Source organism: Bos indicus x Bos taurus, chromosome 18 (assembly GCF_003369695.1).
Source record: "Bos indicus x Bos taurus breed Angus x Brahman F1 hybrid chromosome 18, Bos_hybrid_MaternalHap_v2.0, whole genome shotgun sequence".
NCBI lineage: Eukaryota > Metazoa > Chordata > Mammalia > Artiodactyla > Bovidae > Bos > Bos indicus x Bos taurus.
The window spans coordinates 60,678,960-60,702,418 of record NC_040093.1 but is presented as its reverse complement, the minus strand read 5'-3'; the positions used below and the strand labels follow the sequence as shown (position 1 = coordinate 60,702,418).

At 46.7% G+C, this 23,459-nt stretch overlaps 1 protein-coding gene across 1 annotated transcript in view; it reads left to right on the top strand.

Moving 5' to 3' along the window:
* The window catches only part of VAT1L (vesicle amine transport 1 like), a 166,227-nt gene that overhangs the window by 65,908 nt on the left and 76,860 nt on the right, over positions 1-23,459 (top strand). Inside the window, exons 4-6 of the mRNA XM_027513966.1 lie at positions 7,966-8,108; positions 17,659-17,762; positions 19,998-20,053. Of these exons, the coding sequence (XP_027369767.1) occupies positions 7,966-8,108; positions 17,659-17,762; positions 19,998-20,053 (303 nt within the window). The remainder of the gene's footprint in view (positions 1-7,965; positions 8,109-17,658; positions 17,763-19,997; positions 20,054-23,459) is intronic.

The following is a 23,459-nucleotide window of genomic DNA, read 5'->3' as shown; positions in this document are numbered from 1 at the left end:
GCACAGTGGTAAGGAACCTGCCTGCCAAGCAGGAGGTGGAGGTTTGAACCATGGGTTGGGAAGATCCCCTGGAGAAGGAAATGGCAACCCACTCCAGCATTCTCTCCTGGAGAATCCCATGGACAGAGGAGCCTGGAGGGCTACAGTCCACGGGGTTACAAAGAGTTGGACACAACTGAGCAACTAAAACAGCGACCTCCTCCTCAAATTGTTCATCTACTGTGCCCAAACTTTCTGGAATAAGATCTTGCTTTGAACTGCCAGTCTGTTGATAAGAGTCAAATTGCAGGACCCACCCCTCCCCGCCCCCCCACAAACAACTTCCTCACAATTATTGGCCCTGGATTTCCCACTGACTGTGCTCTGCTTGAGGAGACCTCAACAGCCCTGGGATTAGGACCGAGCTGGTTGAAATCTGTTCACCTATCTTAACCTGAGACAGAGCTATCCAGAGTAGATCAATTAAGCCTTCCAGACTGATGTCAAGGACCCATGGCTTTCTCTAAGATTTCCATGTCAGCAACTTGAATGCTTAGCAGGATGGACAAAAAGACAGTCAGGGACAGTCAAGGAGTCAGGGACAGCTGAGTCTGACCCCAGCCTTATCACGTACAGGCGCCAGAACCCTGGACAGGTTCTTTTCCTCTCTGAATCCCCATTTTCAGGTATAAAAGAGAAACGAAGTGTCCTACAAGTGATTTAAGGATTTAAGGCAGCTCTTTAGCCCAGTACCTGGCACAAGGTGTGAGGCAGGAACCACGCCGCTGTCACCTCTGAGGGAAGGGAGGCAGAGGCTTGCTGCGAGCTCTTACATCCTACAAGGGAAGGGGAATCAATCAGAAACAAGTACATGCAAATCTCCATTTACTGCTGTTGCTGGGAGACTAGATTGTCTTGTTCATTTTATGTTCTGGGTCTGCAGGTAAATTGCAAAATCCTTTTTATTGAAAATTCACTCCGTCTTCCACAAATGTTTATTGAGTCCATGCTGTTTGCCAGGCACATGGGAGAAACCGAGGATAAATTAGATGCTGATCTTGCATTCACCTTGGGAGTTGGAGAAGGGAGGGTACAGATTGTCTATAAATGTGAGGGAGAGCACTTTTCTGCTTAAGTACAGAATGGTGGGTATTATTTATTTTAGAAAATCACTGAGGATCTTGCAAGGGCCTCTCATTGCCTGAGTGAATTAATTAAGAGTTAAAAGAGGGGGTGGGAATGCTGCAAATAGAGGTGCACTGAACTTGTGTTTACTACCCATCATTATTTATATAATAATAGACACTATAATCTCAGACGGTAAAGCGTCTGCCTACAATGCGGGAGACCTGGCTTCGATCCATGGGTCAGGAAGATCCTTGGAGAAGGCAATGGCACCCCACTCCAGCACTCTTGCCTGGAAAACCCCATGGGTGGAAGAGCCTGGTAGGCTGCAGTCCGCGCAAAGAGTCGGACACGACTGAGCGAATATTACATATACTACTTGTATCTGTGCTAATTATATGTGCATTTATATTGTATATATGCATGCATATGTGCTCAGCCGTGTCTGACTCTTTGCAACCCCAGGGACTGTAGCCCACCAGGCTCCTCTGTCCATGGGATTCTCCAGGCAAGAATACTGGAGCGGATTGCCATGCCCTCCTCCAGGGGATCTTCCTGACCCAGGGATCAAACTCAAATCTCTCCTGTCTCCTGCATTGTCAGGCAGGTTCTTTACCACTAGCGACATCTGGGAAGCCCATTCATATATACATATAATTCTAGCTATATATTGTATAACATAATTATATATACACAGTTGTCCCTTGGCATCCACAGGACCACACCCCTCCCCCAACAGAAACCCAAATCCAAGGATGCTCAAGTCTTTTATATAAAATTGGATAGTGTTTGCATATAACCCATGCACATCCTCCATGTACTTTAAATCATCTCAAGATTACTTATAAGCCCTAATACAAGATAAATTCGATGTAAATAGTTGCCAGCATGTGGTAAATTCAAGTTTTATTTTCTGGAACCTTCTGGAATTAATTTTTCCAGAATATTTTCAAATCACCAATTGTTGCCTCCACAGATGCAGAATCAGTATCCATGAGGGCTGACTGTAACTATATTATATAATATGTTTATGTATTATATTTTACATTTAGTGCTCACATACATTACATAATAATATAAATATGTAGGTAACCCAGTTACTTCTGTCACTTCATTTTATTACCACATGTATCTTTCTCTTTAAAATGAAAATGGTAAATTTCTGCTTGGGCCAGAGACTAGTAATGCTGAATGTTAAATCTGTGCTTTATTCCTGCTCTGCAAAGCTGAAAAACAAAGAAATCTGCAAAGTGACAAGGGGCTTCCCCATTACGTCAAACCCCTGTTATCTCCTGTGCATCAGTTCAACACACTTTACCAAACACCTGCTTCGTGCCAGGCTCTGCCCTGGGCACTGGGGTGTGGAGCCCACGAGGCACCGTCTCTGGCGCACGGACGGGTCAGCGAGCAGCCGCAGAAGGCGGCAGTGGCTGCTGTCCTGGAGGACATTCGGTGGTGGCCCTGGAAGAGGGGAGAGGGTCTGCCTGGGATGCTGGAAAACAGGCGGCCTCAGAGCAAGCACTGTGAGCTGCAGAAGGGAGTGGACAGCCAGGTCGTGACAGGAGAGGGGACGCATTCGGGGAAAGTGGCACTGTTGCAAGCAGCATGTGGGGCTGTGGAGTAGTGGTAGACTGTGGATCTGCTCCCACTGCCCATATAACCATAATAATACGGAGAAAAATGGCAATAGGAGTCCTAGTGGTAATGAGTGCAAATGCTTATTGAGTGTTCCGGTGCTAAGCCTGTGGATGCATTATGTCATACAGCCCCGCAGCAGTCTTAGAATTTATATAGTGCCATATGATGCATATACTGTAAAATGCAGAGGAGCGGACGCTTACTCAGGGTCGCTCAGCCGGCGCGCACAGCACGTCAAGTTCTGCCGCATCGTACCCTGGTGGCCTTGGCCCAGGCTCCCGACCTCCGTGAACCTCAGCTCCTTCCTCAGTAAAAGAAGGTTGAGGGCGTATTCTGCGAACGCCTTGGGATGAGGGTCAGGGCCACTGTCAGTGATGGCGCAAGTGTGTGTAGCTAGGGAGTGGGTATTGGCCAGCGGAGGCCGTCTCTTAGCGAGGTGACTGGGTCAGATCCCGGGGGGCTGGCCTTGTGCGGTCACGTACAGGGTGTGCATTTCATCCGGAAGGCGGGACAGGCGTTGGGAAGCCTTGCAGCACATGAGGAAATGTTCAGTGGTGTGTTTAAGAAAAATCGTCCTTCACGGTATGAAGTCCACGTGGAAACAGCCAGGCTGGTGAGAAGGGTGTTGTCATAGTCCAGGGGAGGAAGTGGCAGTCACAAGAGATGGTGAGGGGAAGCAATCTGTGCCATTTGGAAGAGGAGTTCAGCACAACTCCTAGATTTCTCTCTTTAGCAATGCGTGAATGGTGCAGCTCCATCCACTGAGGCAGGAAATGCAGCGGGAGGAGTGTGTGGGGTTGAATCGTGTCCCCCTGCCCTCGTCCAGTTCATAAATTAAAATCCTAAACCCCAGCACCTCAAAATGTGCCCTTGTTTGGAGGCAGGATCTTCACAGAGGTCATCGAGTTACAATGAGGTCATGAGGGTAAGCCTTAAACCACAAGGCTGCTGTCCTTACAAGAAGGGGGTTTGTGGACACAGATAGGCACAGGGAGAGAAGACCAGTGTGAGGAGACCCAGGGAGAAGACCACCGGGGAGGGAAGCCTGGGTCTGCTCCCTCCCTCATGGTCATTAGAAGGAGCCAGCCCTGCTGACACTCAGTTCTGCTGACACTCTGAGTTCAGACCTCCAGCCTCAGAACCGTGAAACAGCAAAGTCCTGTTGGTTAAGCCGCCCAGCCTGTGGCATTTCGTGATGGCAGCCCTCGAAAGCTCATACAAGGAGTAACTCTTTTGGAGAGAGCCACGAGTTATGTTTTGGATCGCTTGAGTCTGACGTGTGGTTTCCGGAGAGCCGGGTGAAGATGGCTGGTAAGATGTAGTTCAGTACACAGCCGTGGACCTCGGTGTGCCTAGAGAGATGAAGGCGTATCAGGAGTCTGCCGCTCCAGCCTCTATTACAGTGTGACGAGGCAGCATGTAGTAGGAATCTGAAAAGGAGTTGAGGGATAAATGTCAGGTTTGCTTAAGGCTTCCCTGGTGGCTCAGATGGTAAAGAATCTGCCTGCAATGCAGGAGACCCAGGTTCGATCCCTGGGTTGGGAAGATCCCCTGGAGAAGGGAATGGCTACCCACCCCAGTATTCTGGCCTGGAGAATTCCATGGACAGAGGAGCCTGGCGGGCTACAGTCCATGGGGCCGCAAAGAGTCGGACACTTTCACTCACTTGCTTAAGGACAGAAGGCAGGAGGGACTACACAGCTATGAGCACCAGCTCTAAGCTCTCACCCCAGCAGTACTAACAGTACCTGTCGAATTTTCAAGGATCGTCACATTGGTTGCTGACGTTTACACTCTGGTGGGCTATAGCCCACAGGGTCACACAGAGTCAGATGAGACTGAAGCAACTCAGGACACATGCATAGGAAAGATAATCCCTTTTTTGTTCTGTAAAATCAGGAGATAAAGAAATGAACCAGACTTCCATGGTAGTTCAGTAATTAAGAATCCTCCTGCCAAGAAAAGAGAATCTGCCTGCCAATGCAGGGGACACGGCTTTGGTCCCTTGTTGGGGGCAACTAAGGGGAAACTAAGTGGCCCCGGGGCTACTGAGCCCATGTGCCACGGCTAGTGAGCCCGCACTCTAGAGCCCACGTGTGCAAGCACTGAGTGCCGCACGCCCGGGAGCCCATGCTCTGCACCCAGAGAGGCCGCCTCAACGAGAAGCCCCCACACTGCAGCTGGAGAGGAGCCCCCGCTTGCCACAACTAGAGAAAGCCCGAACGCAGCCGAAACTAAATAAATAAAATGTTCTTAAGAAGAAATTAACCAAAATACCAAAGCTATTCTTAGAGCAGAGAAGTACAGCCCGTCTAGAGTCTCAGGTTCATGGCCATGTTCTGAAATGGTGACCTCCAAGTGAGCATGTCAGTAATGTGTCTATTTTAGACAGCAATGTAAAAGTCCACTTAGTGCAAAATGTCAAAATAAGTAGACAGTGTGGCATAATAGAAAATGGCAGTAGCTGGAAGTCAAGAGACTTTGCTTTGCATCTCAGGTCTGCCTCAGAAGAACTGGGTCACCTTAACCTTTCCGAGTCCCCTGTCCCTGCTCTATAAACAATGAGGGGGAGGGGGTAACTGGATGAGCTTATAAATCTGACATTTTCTGATGCTCTCAATGTTTCCTTTCATTGCAAATGTTGGGAAGAATCGTATTTCCACAAATTGACCTGCCAGCCTGATTTGAGTCCACCAACAGGAAAATGTAAATAAAGTGAGAGGCAGTAATTCATATCACAGATGCCTTTGGTGGAATGATTTCCCTCCTTAATAATTTCTGCCTCATGAAGATGGTTGATGGAACACTGGAAAAAGATAGTATTTGGTTTTAGGATGCATCCTAATTAGCAAATTGGGTTTTACTGGAAGGTTTGTGAATGCATGCGATCACAGTATTTTGTCCACTGACTCAAACTTCTGACCACACTGAAAAAGGACATGGGAAGATTACCCATTCCTAACTACTTCTGTGATCTCTCTTGAAACATTTGGTATTTAAATGTACTGGCTTTTTCTTCATATGGTTGGACATCTCAGCTCTAGCTGTAATAAGCCACTATGGGGTACGGATGATTAACAGTGACTGAGTCCCATGTTTTGTGCCAGGCGCTGACCTGTGTCACATGTTACCTCATTCCCCGCCCTGGAGCAGAGGCTATCAGACACACCACACCTTCTCTGCACTCAGTGTGGCACAATTTGCTCACTTAGGGCTCCTAACTGGCTGTGGAAGCACGTTTGGTCTCTAAGGACAAGCCAGACATGCCTAAGGGTTACTGCTGCAGAAGCAACCCTGAACCCGTATCAGATGGAAATTTGGTGGATAAATACTCCAGCTTCCTCACCACTTGGTTGGGATAATGCAAGGTGCAATCTGCATTTGCTCTTGGAGTTCCTCAGAGGGACCCAGTTCCAGTTACCATGGTGGATGCTGACTTGATAAACACACCCTTTATTGACTGCCTTCCATTTCTGTCCTGATATCCCGGTGTTTCCTGCAACCCTATTCCAGATAAAGGTGGTTGTTGTTTGTTGTTCAGTCACTCAGTCATGTTGGACTCTTTGTGACCCCATGGACTGCAGCACACCAGGCTCCCCTGTCCTTCACTGTCTTCCAGAGTTTGCTCAAAGTCATGTCCATTGAGTCAGTGATGCCGTCCAACCATCTCATCCTCTGTCACCCCCTTCTCCTCCTTCCCTCAATATTTCCCAGCATCAGGGTCTTTTCCAGTGAGTCAACTCTGTGCATCAAGTGGCCCAAGTATTAGAGCTTCAGTAACAGTCCTTCCAATGAATATTCAGGGTTGATTTGTTTATTGACTGCCTTCTATTTCTGTCTTAATACCCTGGTACTTCCTGTGATCCTATTCCAGATAAAGGACTTGCTCCTCAGGATCTGCTTCTGGGGAATCCAAACTAGGACATCCTCCAAGATCCCTGGGGTGTAGGTAATATCAGTGCTGATTTATAGATGGAGAACCTGAAGTCCAGATGGTTAAATGATCATTGTTATGTCTCAGTACCAGGGTTTTGCTGGCTCTCCTTCCTCTATGCCAGTGGTTCTCAACTGGGGGAGATCGTGTTTCCCAGGGGACATTTCGAAATGTCTGGAGATATTTTTTTAATTCATTTATTCTTTAACTGAAAGGTAATTGCTCCACAATATTGGTTTCTGCCATCCATACGCCCACCAACATGAATCGGCCATAGATATACATATGTCCCCTCCCTCTGAACTTCCGCCCCACCTCCCACCCCATCCCAGCCTTCTAGCTTGTTACAGAGCCCCAGTCCGAGCTCCCCGCGTCAGGCAGCAGGTTTCCGTGGGCTATCTGTTTCACATGTGGTAGTGTACACGTTTCCGTTTGTCCCACCTCCTTCCTCCCCACCCCTGTGTCCATAAGTCTGTCCTCTGTGTCTGCATCTCCATTGCTGCCCCACAAATAGGCTCCTCAGTACCTCTTTCTAGATTCCATATATGTGTATTAATATACGATATTTGCTTTTCTCTTTCTGACTTACTTTGCTTTGTATAATAGGCTCTAGGTTCATCCACCTCATTAGAACTGACTCAAACGTGCTCCTTCTTATGGCTGAGTAATGTTTCACTGTATATACGTACCACAGCTTCTTCATCCATTCATATGTTGGTAGACATTTAGGGTGCTTCCATGTCCTAGCTATTGTAAATAGTGCTACAATGAACACTGCGGTACCTGTATCTTTTTTCAGTTTGGTTTCCTCAGGGTATATGCCCAGTAGTGGGAATTACCGGGTCCTATGGTAGTTTTATTCCTAGTATTTTTAAGGAATCGCCATAGTGGCTGTGTCCATTTACATTCCCACCAACAGCGCAAGAGGGTCCCCTTTTCTCCACACCTTCTCCAGCATGTGTTTGTGGATTTTCTGACGATGGGCATTCTGACCAGTGTGAGGTGGTATCTCGCTGTAGTTTTGATTTGCATCTAATAACGAGCGATGTTGACTGGAGATACTTTTGGTTGTCACAGCTGGGGGCATGCTGCTGGTACCGTGTAGGTGGAGGCCAGGGATCCTGCTAAACATCTCACAATGCACAGTTCAGCCCCCTCCAACGAAGACCAATCCAGCCAAAAAAAAGGTCAATAGTGCCAAGGCCGAGAAATCCTGCTTTTTGCCCAGCAAGCTTAGCTGTCGGGTGGTAGCTCTTCTATGTGACTTGTCTGTTATATTTCACTTCTAGGGCCAAGCTGTGGCTCAGCTGTGCTCCACTGTCCCCAACGTGACCGTCTTTGGAACAGCTTCTACTTTCAAGCACGAAGCTATCAAGGACTCCGTGACCCACCTCTTCGACAGAAATGCAGACTATGTGCAGGAAGTGAAGAGGTAAGATGTTTGTTCTAAAGAGCACCGGGATGGTCCTTGTGCTTCTCTCTTAAAGAATTTCTCTCAGTCATGTCTGACTCTTTGCGACCCCATGGACTGTATAGGCCCAGGTCTCCCGCATTGCAGGAGGATTCTTTACCAGCTGAGCCACCAGGGAACCCCAAGAATACTGGAGTTGAGTAGCCTATCCCTCCTCCAGGGGATCTTCCCAACCCAGGAATCAGACCAGGGTCTCCGGCATTGCAGGTGGATTCTTTACCAACTGAGCTATCAAGGAAGCCCCTTCTTAAAGAACAGGGGTATTCATTTAGAGGAGGGCTAATAATAGTCATCAGCTCAGTGGTAAAGAATCTGCCTGCCAACACAGGAGACCCGGGTTCGATCCCTAGGTCGGGAAGATCCTCTGGAGAAGGGAACAGCAACCTACTCCAGAATTCTTGCCTGGGAAATCCCATGGACAGAGGAGCCTGGTGGGCTACAGTCTATGGGATTGCAGAGTCAGACACAACTTAGCAACTGAGCATGCACGCACTCTCTCTTTCTCAGGGTCATAATGCCATAATGATGAACATGCATATTACTAGCTCTGGGCTATTTCACATGTAATTCGCTCATCTAATCCTCTCAACAACCTTATTATTATCCCCATTTTGGAGACGATAAACCCAAGGATCTGAGACGTTAAGTAACTCACCAAGCTGAATTGTGAGAGCTGCTACAACACGACCTTAACACAGAGAAGTTTATCTCTCATGCATTCACATAACAGCCCCAGGGAATGTAGACTCCAACCTGGGTGTGACTGAGAGCCACCAAAGGACCACGGTGGTGACAAATGGGACATGGGCTTGAAACAGTCACTGGTGCTGCAGGGAGAATGAATGGGAGACGGGAGTCTGAAGGCAGAGGCGTCAGTCTGCTGGCTGTTGCGGTCTCCACAGGGGAGACTTTGGTTTATAACTAGATCCGTATTTTACCTGTGATCCTGAAGGCATTGATCACGGCTACGTGCACGCCAACACAGGGAATCAGATGGCACACTCAGCTGCTGCCACACTTGCAGATGATCTGTGGGTCTCCCCCTGCTGATTCTGAGCATTCAAGGCAGATTCCCAGGCTCTGCTCCACTCGCAGTCCCTGGGAGGATTCAGCCAGGTCCCAGAGCCACTGTTTATATATTTTCAGTCTCCAGCACAAAATTGTAAGCTACAAAGGATTAAGTTGTCTAGCTAACATCATAACAAAGAAACCATTTTCTCCACACCCCTGATTAAGGGCTGCAAGACAGGAGATCTGGTTGCTTGAAGTGATAGATTTGGACCAGATTAGGTTAAACTTGGGAAGTTTCTTGGAAAGGAAAGCCTTCTGATGGTCTGAATTCCCCGATTTGTTTTTAGATATTGAATGGGGAGATCTACATGCTATTTAAGGTTGCCCCAGTATTTCCCATGAGGTGTGAAAAGAGAGCTTAAAAGCTAGATATTAGAACTTCACCATCCATTTCTCAGATATCCAGAGATCACAGGCATTTTGTAAAAAATTTAAGTATAGATGATTATATTTTCCAGTGTAGGTAATTACAGAATATTGAATAGAGTTCCCTGTGCTGTACAGTAAATCCTTGTTGCTTATTTATTTTATATATAGTAGTCTGAAAGACTCTCAGAATATATTTTTGCCTACTCTTATACCCCTCAGGTGGTTCTTTATTCGTTTTTTTTTGGCTCACTGGGTCTTCGATGCTGCTACTCGCAGCTTTGTCTGGCTGCAGCGAGAGGGAGTGACTCCCTCTGGTTGCGGCTCTCGGGCGTCTCGGTGTGGGGGCTTCTCTTGCTGTGGAGCACAGGCTTGGGGTGCACGGGCTTCAGGAGTTGCAGCACTCAGGCACAGTGCTTGTGGCACACGGGATCTTCTCGGAACAGGAATTGAACCCGAGTCTCCTGCTTTGGCAGGTGGATTCTTTACTGAGTAGCCACCGGGGAAGTTCCTTCCTTTCTTTAGCTTGTATCTTTCAAGCTGTGATCTGATCCCTTCTGTCCTCTTTTCTTTCATCCTCTGAAGTGATATTTTGGCAAGCATCCCTTTCTCTGTTCCTGCCCTGACCAACTTAACTTAGTAAGTCCCAAGTATCTGTGGTGGGCCAGGTACTCTGCTAGGGCAGCAGATCCAGCAGAAACTACCTTGAGAATCACTGTCTTCAAGGAACTTAGAGTCTCAGTGGGGAAGACAGGACAAAAGATATTGAAAGGTTCATTGCTTTATAGTTTTGGTATGCACTCTGGTGGAGAAATGCAAGGTGCTAGTGAAATAAGCACAGGCACGTGGGGAAATCAGATGTGTTATCCATCAAAGGGTGAGATTTGGACTGAGAACTGAGGGATGAGCATCAGGCCAAAAGAAGAGCATTTCTGACCAAGGGGAATGGCGTGTGCTAAGGCCCAGGGTCAGGAAGGACTTGGTCAGTTCCAGAATCTGCAAGGAGACCCGTGCGGCTGGAGGATGTGGTGAGAGGATTTGGGAGGTAGTAGCAGAAGAGAAGCAGGGGATAGCAGCTCTTCTGAAGAGGTGACAGTCCATACCAGGGAGCCTCTGTGGTCCCCACACCCCAGGAGCTGCACCATCCCCTCATCCCCTCACTGCACTTGACCTGCTCCCTTTAGCCCAGAATCGATGATTTCTGCTGATGTCAGAAAAGTGGAAGATAATAGCATCTGAGAGTATCTCCTCCGACCACCATCCTGCAAACATGACCTCCAATACTTCCTTGAGTTTTTAAGTAGAGATCCTAGGATTAGCCTAAAAATGACTTGAGAAGTCACAGGTATATTTCAACTCTCTGTCCCATGAATCCTACCCTCAGGAAATAATCCTGAAGAAGATAAAAGCCACAGGTCCATATTGCCTGTTGCAGAGCCAAGTACTCCTTCTGCCTCGCTGTAGGTGCCCAGGGTGGACCGACAGCGTGAATTACAGCATCGTCTATAATAGTGAAAATTCAGAACCAGCCCCCATCAACAACAGAAGGGAAACAGCTCGGTAGATTACACTACACCCACACACTTGAGTATTATGCAGCCCCTAAAAAAAAAATGCTAGTTATGAAGACTCTGTCAGAAAATGAAAAAAATATCCATAGTAGCATATTGAGTGAAAAAAGCAGTATGCCAAATTCCAGCTACACTGTGATCACAGCTTTGTATAAATCCTTGGCGTGTAAGGACATAAAATGAAAGAGAAAAAAAATCCACCCACTAAGATGCAACAGGAGTGGAATGCAGAGTGACTTTTCCTTCTTTTCTGATCCGTGGATATTGTTTGTTACACAATGTTGTGTGTAATCAACTAGAAAAAAATAATAGCGTAAAATTTCTTGGGACGGAAATTCTTTTATCAACCAGTCCGTCAGTCTGCTTCTTTTGAACATGTCTGCAGCCTAGAACCAGACATTTTAAAGGGAATGGAGGGAAATATTTATAATACAGACCTAGCCTTTATGTCACTCCCCCTTCTCTTTTCAAGAGGAGAGAGATGAGTATGCTCTTTGTTTCAGGAGATGAAACAAAGTGGAAGAGTTCGAAGCTTTGAATTGTGTGCATCTGACTGTAAGGGCTTTAAAAATAAAGAGGAGAGAAAAAAGACCAGAGGGAGCACAGAGGGGGACAGCCCCCACGTGGGAGCTTGAAGACTGGGAAGTATTTTAGTCCTTAGAGAGAGGCGGGGAGTGAGTCCTACGCCAGGTCTGCATCAGTCCTCTTGCTCTTTAGAGCATCTTAGTAAGACCATTTGATGTGTATCCAGCAAGACGGAAATTCCACATCTTACAAAGAAACTGAGGCCAAGAGGAAATTAACAAAAGCCTAGCCAGCAGGAGAGAGCAGAGAGAAAACAATAGAGAAAGGGTTCCTTACTAGAGGTGGTTTTGCTAAGTGAGGTGGGAGGCATCGCAATGAACTTTTACTAAGCAGCCTACTGTGTGCCAGGCGCGCTGAAATCGCCTCATCCCTGTGTCATGAGTTCAGATGTGATGGTTAAAGCCATGGCATGGATGAGTTCTCAGAGAAAAGGGGAATCTGAACGAGAAGACTTGCAGGAGAGCCAAGGACCCAGCTGGAAATGGAAGTTACGATGATAAAGGGGAATTGATCTCTTGATTGACAAAGTCGAAGGGCCGCTTACCCAGTAATGACTCAATGGCAAAGGCTACCACTCAGGAGAAATCCCCCACTGATCCAAGTGGGCGAGAAGCAAAGAGCCGTCACTTTCAGAAAAGGAGCAGGGGGTTGGGGACCAAGGACAGACAGACAGGAAAATCTCGCATCAGCAATCCCAAAATATCTTGCTGCTGAATTTGGCATAGAGACTCTCCGAGCTGGGGCTATTTCTGTTTGCTTCTTAAGTCTGCAGAGATTTATGACAGCAGGAGAAAGCAGAGTAGGAACTGCTGCCTTTAACTCTGCCCTCTCTGTGTTTGTGTAATTATGCAGGCAAGGTGCACATTCCCAGAAACTGGGGCCCTGGGGGCAGCTCAGAAATGAGGATGGTCTCTGTGCCTCTGGCGAGCTGTGTAGCTCTGCTTGTGATATTCATGATTGTTCCTTTAAAAGATGCTGCTAAGGTGCTTGTCAATAGAAGGATGAGCAAGGGAGGACCTGACCCAAGCCTCCCTGTGGAAAGAAAGTTGTTCAGTGTTAGTTGTTCAGTCATATCCGGCGTGACCCCATGGACTGCAGGCTGCCAGGCTCCTCTGTCCGTGGGATTCTCCAGGCAAGAATGCTGGAGTGGGTTGCCATTCCCTTCTCCAGGGGATCTTCCCGACCCAGGAGTCGAACCCGGGTCTCCTGCATTGCAGGCAGGTTCTTTACCGTTTGAGCCACCAGGGAAGTCCCTACTTGCAGGACCTGAGCATTTTAACTAGACCCAGTGTTCAGTCCGATCCACTAACTGCGCTTCTAGTGACTAAACAAGGGGATGGAGCGCTTTTCCATTCTGCAGCTCTCACCTGAAGGAACATTGCTGGCCCTTAAAGGAGCAATGTCTGCTCGCAGGTTTGACTTCTATAACCAAATTGGGTCAGTGGCGTGTTCTCACCCTCAGGGCCCCCAGGAATGACACCAGCCTGTACCCAGCTTCTCATCCACAGAATCCATCTCCTCCCTTCCCTTCCTCCCACTGCACCACTGACCTTCAAAAGGATGTGATGACAGCAATGCGTGGCGAATTTTTGGCTTATTTCAACCTCCATGCATTGCCCGACTCTCTGCTCAGCCTCCACTGGGGACTATGAGTGGCAGTGGCAGTCACCCCCGGCTGGCCACCCCGCCCTACAAAACCTCCTCCATCTCTGGGGCTCTCACTTGGCGTCCGGTTCAAACCAGGGCCCTCCTATTCCCCACACAGTCAACTGACTCCGCTGAGCCTCAGTTTCCTCATCCATCAAATGGGTATAACTGGCCCTGAGTCTCAGGACTGACACGAGGTCTCATGAGATGAGACAGTGCTGTGCCTGGCACACAGTAGGTGCTCTTGAATGTGGGGTTTTAGGAATAGCTAGAAAGTCAGGGTGTCTAGGGTGGTGAGTCAGAGGTGAGGATGGGGAAGTGGGCAGAGCATATGGTCACGTGTTTCTGTGGGTGTGCCCTGCATTTCTGCAGAACCACAGTCCAGAGGCTGGAGCCACAGGCCGAGGCCAGGCAGCCAGTGCAAGGAACTGGGATGGGCAGAGGGGAGGTTGTGGGCCCATGAGCAGAACGTGGATGTGAGGTCCGGGAGGGCAGGCTCTCACTTCCACGGGAGGGAGCAAAACTGACCTGTGGACGTGAGAAAGGAGGGTGCTCAGCTCCCCAGCAGGCGGCTCAGCCCGGCCTCAGCAGCGTCTGTGTGCCGCCTCCCGCTGCCTCTCCAGCCCCGCTGTGCAGCAGGCTCCCTCCCTTTTTTTAATTTTTTAACATTCTAAACAGCTTCATTTCAATTAGTGTACAAACCAGAAGAAAAGAACATTTACCAAGGAAAGTTTGTAACCACTTTTTTCTATTATTACACACCATGAAAAATTCATCTTATAGTGGTTCAGACTTAGTACTTATTTATACACACATTTGTTTCATGCACATATCCTTCTGCATGTTCATATAAACTCACACACCCTCATTCACATATTTTTAAAATATGTAAATGGAAATAAAAGTTTGATGAAATGAAATACCCTTACTCCAATTTGTTATTTTTTTTTAATCCCAATCTCCTCATTTATTCCTCCCCCAACCTTTCCCCTTTGATAGCCATAGTTTGTTTTATAAGTCTGTGAGTCTGGTTCTGTTTGGTGAATAAATTCATTTGTACCATCTTTTAAAATTCCACCACACATGTAAGTGATATCATACGATATTTGTCTTTCTCTTTCTGACTTACTTCATTTTTATGATAATTTCTGGGTCCGTCCATGTTGCTGCAAATGGTATTATTTCATTCTTTGTCATGACTGAGCAATATTGCATTGTGTGTCTGTCTGTGTATCCTACAGCCTCTTTATCCATTTCTCTGTCAGTGGGCATTCAGGTTGCATCCATGTCTTGGCTATTGTAAATAGTGCTGCAATGAACATTGGGATGCATGTGTCTTTTTGAATTGTGTTTTTTTCCAGATAAATGCTCTGGATTGCTGGATCATATGGCAGTTCTATTTTTAGTTTTTTAAGAAACCTCCATATTGTTTTTCCACAGAGTCTGCACTAATTTACAATGCCACCAAAAGTGTAGGAGGGCTCCCTTTTTTCCACACCCTCTGCGGAGTTTATTGTTTGTAGACTTTTTGATGATGACCATTCTGACCGCTCTGAGGTGATACCTCATTGTAGTTTTGATTTGCATTTTTCTAATAATTAGCAACATTGAGCATTTTTTTCACATGAAGCAATCAATTTTGTTCATTCAGTTCAGTTCAGTTCAGTCGCTCAGTCGTGTCTGACTCTTTGTGACCCCATGAATCGCAGCACGCCAGGCCTCCCTGTCCATCACCAACTCCCAGAGTTCACTGAGACTCACGTCCATCGAGTCAGTGATGCCATCCAGCCATCTCATCCTATGTCGTCCCCTTCTCCTCCTGCCCCTAATCCCTCCCAGCATCAGAGTCTTCCAATGTTCATTATGGAGAGTTAATTTTTTTTAAGATTTTAAAAAATGAATGTATTTATTTTAATTGGAGGCTAATTACTTTACAATATTGTGGTGGTTTCTGCCATACATTGACATGAATCAGCCATGGGTGCACATGTGTTCCTCATCCTGAACCCCCCTCCCACCTCCCTCCCCATCCCGTCCCTCAGGGTCATCCCAGTGCACCAGCCCTGAGCACCCTGTCTGCGTGCTGTTCCCTCTGCCTGGGACCCTGTTACCACCTCTCTTGACCCACATATCTGCTCCACCTGCCACTCTTCACTTCCCCAGGGACGTCTTCCCTGGCAGCCCTGATTGGGCAGATCCTCAGTGTAGACGGTCTCATGGCACCTTTGTGGCACTGGACCCCACTCAATTTCAATTTAATTTTCATTTGTATAATGTTTGATTCATATCTGCCTAAAGTAAGCTCCAAAAAAGAGGGAGAAATCAAATCTGTTCGGGTTCACCATGACATCCCCCATGCCTAGGGCAGTACCAGTGCTCAATATTCAATGAACAAATTAATGACTAATTAAACAGTAAACCAGGGGCTTCCACAGTGTGGAACTGAAATCAACAGCAGCAGCAGCAGCTGGAAACTTCTTAGAAATGCAAATACTTGGGCCCCACCTCAGACCAAGTGAATCCTAGAGCTGGGGTTGGGGAGGGGGGTGGGGGTGGTGGTGGGGGGATCGCAATCTATGTCTTAAAGAGCCCCCAGGGAGATTCTGACACACTGAGGTTTGAGATCCACTGGCCTAATTTTCTCAGTTCAGTTCAGTCATTCAGTCGTGTCTGACTCTTTGCGACCCCATGGACTGCAGCACGCCAGGCCTCCCTGTCCTTCAGCAATTCCTGGAGTTTACTCAAACTCATGTCCATCGAGTCAGTGATGACATGCAGCCATCTCATCCTCTGTTGTCCCCTTCTCCTCCCACCTTCAATCTTTCCCAGCATCAGGGTCTTTTCCAATGAGTCAGCTCTTTGCATCAGGTGGCCAAAGTATTGGAGTTTCAGCTTCAACATCAGTCCTTGCAATGAACACTCAGGACTGATCTCCTTTAGGATGGACTGGTTGGATCTCCTTGCAGTCCAAGGACTCTCAGGAGTCTTCTCCAACATCACAGTTCAAAAGCATCAGTTGCTAATTTACAGATGGAACTTGAACGGACACACCCATGAGATAAGCCCTCTATTGGGTAGAAAGCAAAGCTGATCTCTTTGGAAGGGCCTCTGTAATGGGCTGGGTTTTGGACAAGGCCTGGGGGCTTTTAAAGGGCACACTCTTGTTAGACTCAGCTCTTGCGGGCACGAGAAGGTTGCCTTCGCGTCTGAACCCTGGAGGTGCGTGTGTAATTTCCTAGTTGGTGCCACTGTGGACACAGCTGGTGACATCAGCTAGTGTTGGTGGCTGAACTTTGCTGAAGGATTGGGGAGGGGGTAGAAAAACTGAGTGATGTGCTAAGGCAAGATAGCCCCTACAAACTCACAAACCTGAGGAAATGCCTTTCTTGTCTGCCCAGAGCAGGGTCCAGCCACAGCTGGTAACTCCATGGGCAGGAATATTTTCCCTACACATCTCCCGAGAGTTCCAGTCCTACAGCCCCTCCTGCATAATCTCTTTTAACCCAGGAAGCCCAGTACGTGTTTATTAAGTGCATGAGTAAGTGAATTGCTAAATGTTAAATAAATAAACGGATGAGGGAATCTTCCTAATAGAGGACGGATGTGGATTCCCTCTATGATGGAACCCTCCATCACTGTAGGAAGATCCCCTCTATTTAACCTTCTTCCTCTGAGAGTGTATTTATAGGTTGAACCTGGAGATTGGACAAACAGAAGTTTGCAAGTTAAATTAGTGTGCCTTTATAGATTCACTGAGGAGGGACGTGGAGAAGGAAAAAGGCAAACCCTGCTAGACTGGAAGCCCCACGAAGATAGGGAGCTTGCTGGTTATAGCACTCTGTCTTCAGCACCTTGGACAGAGTTGGGCACGCGACCCAAGCTCCACAAATATGAGTTGTTGATTGGCTTCCAGAGTGACTGTTTTGTGGTTGGCAATCGGCCAAGTATCACATTTTTCATCTCACTTCATTCCTAGCACAAAAAAGACATGCTAGGTCCACTTTCCAAAGGAGAAAGGGGAGGCTCAGAGATGTTGAGTAAGGTGGCTAGACAGACTGTGACCTTCCACGCTGGCACCACCCTCTGGGCTTAGCATCCTCCAGCTTTGTGAAATTCTTCAAGACGGACTCCAAGGCTTCTGCTGTACATCTTGATGCTCTCAGAGCTCTCTGTGTTCCTGAGAGTCAACAGTATGACATGGGAGGGGAGAGGGACTGACAGTTTGTTCCCTGACAGGTTACAATATTTTACTTTGTCGTTTTGCCATTTAGAATCTCTGCTGAAGGAGTGGATATTGTTTTGGATTGCCTCTGTGGGGACAACACCGGGAAAGGCCTCAGCCTTCTCAAACCACTGGGGACCTACATTTTATATGGTGAGTGCTCAACAGAAGCGGGTGCAGGGAGCACTGCGTGTGTGCTTGCAAAAGCTCTGAAAGACGAGATGTGCTGATATGTTGGCAGAATAAGATGGGGGTGTTCTCAACTTTTTCATATTTTCTATGATATTGCTATGGCTGTTCATTGTTTTCTATTCTAAAAGTGCCTACTGCACTATTATTCTATAAGCATGTCTCATTCTATAAGAAATAAAGCAAGGCCAAGCCAAGGTAGTGATGAGATGAAACCTGACCACAGTAGGTGGCACAGGAGGGAAATACTAATAGCTTCAAAGGAAGTTCCAAAAATGAAGCAATAAAGGACCCAAAGGAAGATGGAGAGGAGTGGATAGGATGCAGGTGGGGGTGGGTGTGGGGATAAATGGGAAGATCTTCATTACTGAAGATGAAGTTGCAAAGTACAGGATTTCCTTCCTCTAAACTACTCCTGTATGTCTCAATCAAGACAGAAGCTCTGAAGGGATGAAGTCCACATCTGCCTCTACATTCACTTATATGCTCTCGGGTCTGGGGGGATTTATGAAGGACATCTGGGAGAGGTTTCCTCCAGAAGAATGAGACCCCAGAGCCTCCTCTTTCTCTTTTCTCCCTCTTCTTCTTCCTCGCCTCCTTGTCTTCCTCCTCCAACATCGCCTCCTCTTTCTCCCCCTTCCCCTTCCCCTTTTTCTTCTCTTTGTCATAGGCATAGAAAGCAATTTAAACATTAGTCTCCACAAAGGGAAAAAAAACATATCTGAAGCCAGATGTCACATTCCAGAGCCATATGATCTTAGGGTTCTCCAGTGTGTGAGATTTTTGGCACTCTGTTCCATGGGAATAGAGTACAAAATTGAGCCTTAGTTCTGTATAACTTAGGAAAAAAATACTCAATTCTGTACTATTTGCTGAGAAGTTTATAAAAGAGATCTGTGAGAGGAATAAGCAGCCAAGCATCATTTTGTCATCATCAGATCATTGTGACAGAAAGAGAAGGAAGAAGCTTTCACTGCTGGAGTATTCTGGCATCATCAATAGTGGCCATGTATTAATAGTTGAAAGGGGCAGATGCATAATTTTAAAATTATTACTATTGGTAAGAGAAGCTATGAATATCAGTGTACAATATATGGATATTGGCTATGACCAACATGTGAGTCAAATGCAGATGACACTTTATCCATCTTTGCTCATGTACTAGCTGTTTTTTCGCCTTAGTTTCACGATGTCACTCTGGTGTAATACAACTCGATCGTATCACAAGTATCTAATTCATTGTATCAATCACTTGACTACTAAGTAATCAAAGCCTAGTGCCGTGATGTTTGTATCCCGTAAAAGCCATGCCATAAAAGGAGAAGCAAGTTCACCAATGCCGAAGAAGTGAGTTTAAGACAGACATTGATTTTCTCATTTACCGGTTCTCTGAGAAGATCCTAGTCCCAAATCTGTGGGGACAAAGCAGAGGAGTTGTTGAAAAGCCACCAATATTGTATAGTATCTCTCACCTTCCACCCAACCCAGAACCTAGGAGGAGGTCTTTTCTTTCTGCACGAGCAGACTCAGCTTCCTGTCTTCCCTGACTCAGCTTCCTGTCTTCCCTCTGAATATCACTTGTTCTCACTAGCAAAGCTCGGTTACCTACACCTTTGGTCTCAAATGGTTTTCTCCTTTCTGCCCAGACCTCTTTGGAGGTAACATGAGTCACACCATTTCCTTGGCTTCTGAACCTGTTTTCACCCTCACCTGTTGCTCTGTACCCTGTATTTCCATCCATCTAAATTCTAGCCCAGCCCCGCCTCTCCCCACCACTTAAATGCCCAGTCAATGTCATCTCCCCAAGCCTCTCACTCACCGAGGAATCAAATTAAAACCATAAAGGAAGCTCACAAATGAGTTCATTTCTCAGTCTCCAAGAACGGAACCAACAAGACATTTTGGCAGCCCATCACTTTATTAGAATGTTGGCTTAAATCACATTTTTGCCGCATGACCAATTTTCCCAAGCGATGAAACGGTCGCCTTGAGAAATGTTACTTCCTCTTTGATCCAGTGATACTTAGTTAAAATTGTTGGCTTGACACCACCCACCCCCTCCATTTCCCTCACTTTTCCAAGGCTGAATTAAATTTCTGTTCAAGCTCTTGACAGTTTGGGGCCAAACAACTGCCATTCTTCCATGTGAACCAAGAGATTGATTGTCATGAGCTTGACTTAGGAGTCTTCCCTTTGCAGGTTCATCCAACATGGTGACTGGAGAGACCAAGAGCTTCTTCAGCTTTGCAAAATCAGTAAGTGTCCATGCACGTTAACGAACGGGGGTGGTGTGCTGCTTGGCATGCTGTAAGCTCTTCTAAGGACATGGACCTGATAGGCCAACTCTTGGTTGTCTTTCATCTGCATCATTCATTTGCAAGACAGCCTGTGTTCCCACCCTGCTCATTACACATGGTCAGGACTGTGACTTGGGGCGCTTTTGAATGAAGCAGAGAGGTGAGAGAGTCAGAGAAACTCCAGAAAGCTTTGTTTCTTATTTCAACAGAGATTGTTGGTGTTCTTAATCATTGGTCAAGAATAAACTTAGCATTAGTGAAGTTTGTTTGGTCCGTGGAGAGACCAGCCTTTCAGTTTGGCTACTTTCTAACCAGGTCTCCAGGGCTGCCTGACATTTCTCCATATCCTTATTCTACTGCCTTGGAGATACAATGGGACCTCACATTTTCTCAAGCTCCTGGGGCGGTACTGTGATAGGGGCAAGTGTGTGAACCCTAGCATAGATGCTCATGTCTGAATACAGTGGTTACTGTGTCTGCAATTGAGAAGCTGCGTTCCTGGTACATTCACTGCATCACGAACCTACTCAGGTCTGCATTCCCACCTAGAGCTACAGTTGCTGGAATTAAACTAATTTGGACTTGAACCTGCATTTTTACCTCCACACCCACAACAAGGAGTGGCAGCGTCTCATCAGAGCCTGCCTTCGTCCTCTCTCCTCTACCCTCCCCAGCAGCCAGTGAGATGCTGATGGACTCACTCACTCTGTGAGCATCTTCTGAGCACCTACTATTTGTGGTGCTGTGCCAAGCACCGGGTACCACAGTGAATTAGGCTGGCACACTTGATGTCCTTGGGAGGGAGGCAGACAAGCTGAAATAAGTAACACATATTAATAAGATGCTTGGCAGAACATCTCTGAAAGGGATGAAATAGGGTGTTGCAACAGAAAAGAACAGAATGGGGTAGAGGCATTATGAATAGGGCAGTCAGACAAAACCGGGGCAAGGGGTTTAGAATTTACTCTCAGCATGACACTGTGGAGGTATCCAGATGCCCTCAAAGTGCCAACTCTGATTACCAAAGGCTTTATTCCCAAATGGCCCCTGATTGTGGAATGATCAATACTTCCTGCCCTGAGAGTGGAATGAAAGGGCCTCTGCTTGCGTTTGAACTTCAAAGTTCAGGTCAAGGATTACGCAGCCATGGGATAAACAGGGGAGCAAGAATGGAGCCTAATGAAGGATGCTGTCTGGATCATGTCCCCTGAAGACAGGCTTTGTGTCCTTGGCAGCTGTTTCATTGCTGTGGCTGTAATTAATGTGATGCTGACGGCCTGCTGTGGGGAACCAAATTGCTCTGAAATTACATACAATTGTAAGAAGTGTTTTCCCTTTCTCCCCTACATGCACAATCACAACACACAGTGTTAATGAAATAATTGCAGTGTGCCCAGGTTCGATGAAGGCGCTTGTAAAAACAGCCAGGATGGAGGGTAAGATTCTCCTGCCCAGAACAAGGCTTCTGATTACCAGAAGGCTTTATAGCTGGAGGTCAAGAACAAAGTTTGTTCCCTTTCAGAGGCCAGGTTCAATATTAGTTGGTCGGTTAGAAGCAAATTGAAGGTAGGGCATGCTGAGGCAGTGGAATGATGGCTTTGTTCTGGAAGGTTCTAGAAAGGCATTTTCTTCTGTACATTGGAGAAAAGCTTAGAAATCGAAGGTATAGTTGGACTCATACAGGAATTTCTCACGCAGCTATCCTACTGATGTTCCCACTTAAAACTCTTACAGAGTGTGTGTTCACATGCCATTTGTTTTTAGATCATAAGGGTAATGACAATAACAATTGAAGTCAACATTTCAAGAGCAGTCTGACTCCAGATCCAAAACTCTTACTCACTTAAGCCAAAATATCTCTCCAACTTCCGATGATAAAAAGGTTTCATACTTATAGACCACATACTACGTGCCAGATGCTGAGCTAAGTCATTTGTACGTGTTAACACACTTATTCCCCATGACGACCCTGCGAGGTATGGTGGGGACACTGAACACAGGTTAAGCGATTTGCTCACAGTTGCACGCTGAGTGACAGAGTGGGATTCAGAAGCAGGCGCTGGACTCTGGAACTCACTTAACCACAACTGGGCAGCAACGATAGGCTCAGTGAGCTTTCATTTCACAAATGCTGCTGGAAGCACTATGCATACACTATGAATCAAGTTATTAATCGTTTCTCTGCCTCCACGTCTGTGGCAAGCAGCCCAGGCCAAATACATGTCTCTTCTAGAGCCGGCCCTGGGGCCCCTGGGGACTGGGTTTTGGTGAAAATGTTGGGCATGAACCTTACCCCTGTTGACAACCTGTCTTTCTTAGACGTATTTTCCAACCATCTCATGTCCCCGCTTTTAAAAGTATTTTACTTTTTTGAGCTTCCTCAATCCTGGAAGGAGGCAGGATGTAAAGGAAACAAACCATAACATAAATGTTAATATCATAAATGTTCCTAAGTATCCATCACATGGCTCTTTGCCTTCTGTATTAAACTAGTTAGTAACCATTTTAATCTCTTAAGAGTCTTCCAGAAGCTGGAACTTCAAATTTCTAAAGTCTAACAAGAACCAAAGGGGACATAATCAAGACAGAGAAAAGCAATTGGATAAATATTTCTGTGGTTTGCTAATGAGTTATCTACTTATTTTTCCTACTTATGGCTTCCCTGATAGCTCAGCTGGTAAAGAATCCACGTGCAATGCAAGAGACCCTGGTTAGATCCCTGGGACGGGAAGATCTGCTGGAGAAGGGATAGGCTACCCACTCCAGCATTCTTGGGCTTTCCTGGTAGCTCAGCTAGTAAAGAATCTGCCTGCAATGCGGGAGACCTGGGTTCAACCCCTGGGTTGGGAAGACCCCCTGGATAAAGGAAAGGCTACCCACTCCAGTATTCTGGCCTGGAGAATTCCATGGACTGTATAGTTCATGGGTTTGCAAAGAGTCAGACACGACTGAGTAACTTTCACTTTCACTCACTTATTTTTCATGTCTAAAGTGGAAGATGGGAGACAGGAAATAAGGCAGCCGTACTTGTCAGGTGTGGCTTTCCCACTTAGGACCTTAGTGCTAGTGACATTTACGGATGGATAATTTTGTCTCAAGGACCTGCCCTGTGTATTGCAGGATTTTAGCAACATCCCTGGCTTTTTCCCAATTCCCAGGTGGTACAGTGGCAAAGAATCCACCTGCCAGTGCAGGAGATGCAAGACATGGGTTTTACCCCTGGGTTGGGAAGATCCCAGAGTAGGAAATACTCCAGTAACCCACTCCAGCATTCTTGCCTAGAAAATTCCATGGACAGAGGAGGCTGGCGGGCTGTAGTTCAAGGGGTAGTAAAGGGTTGGACCCGAGTGAGCACACACACACT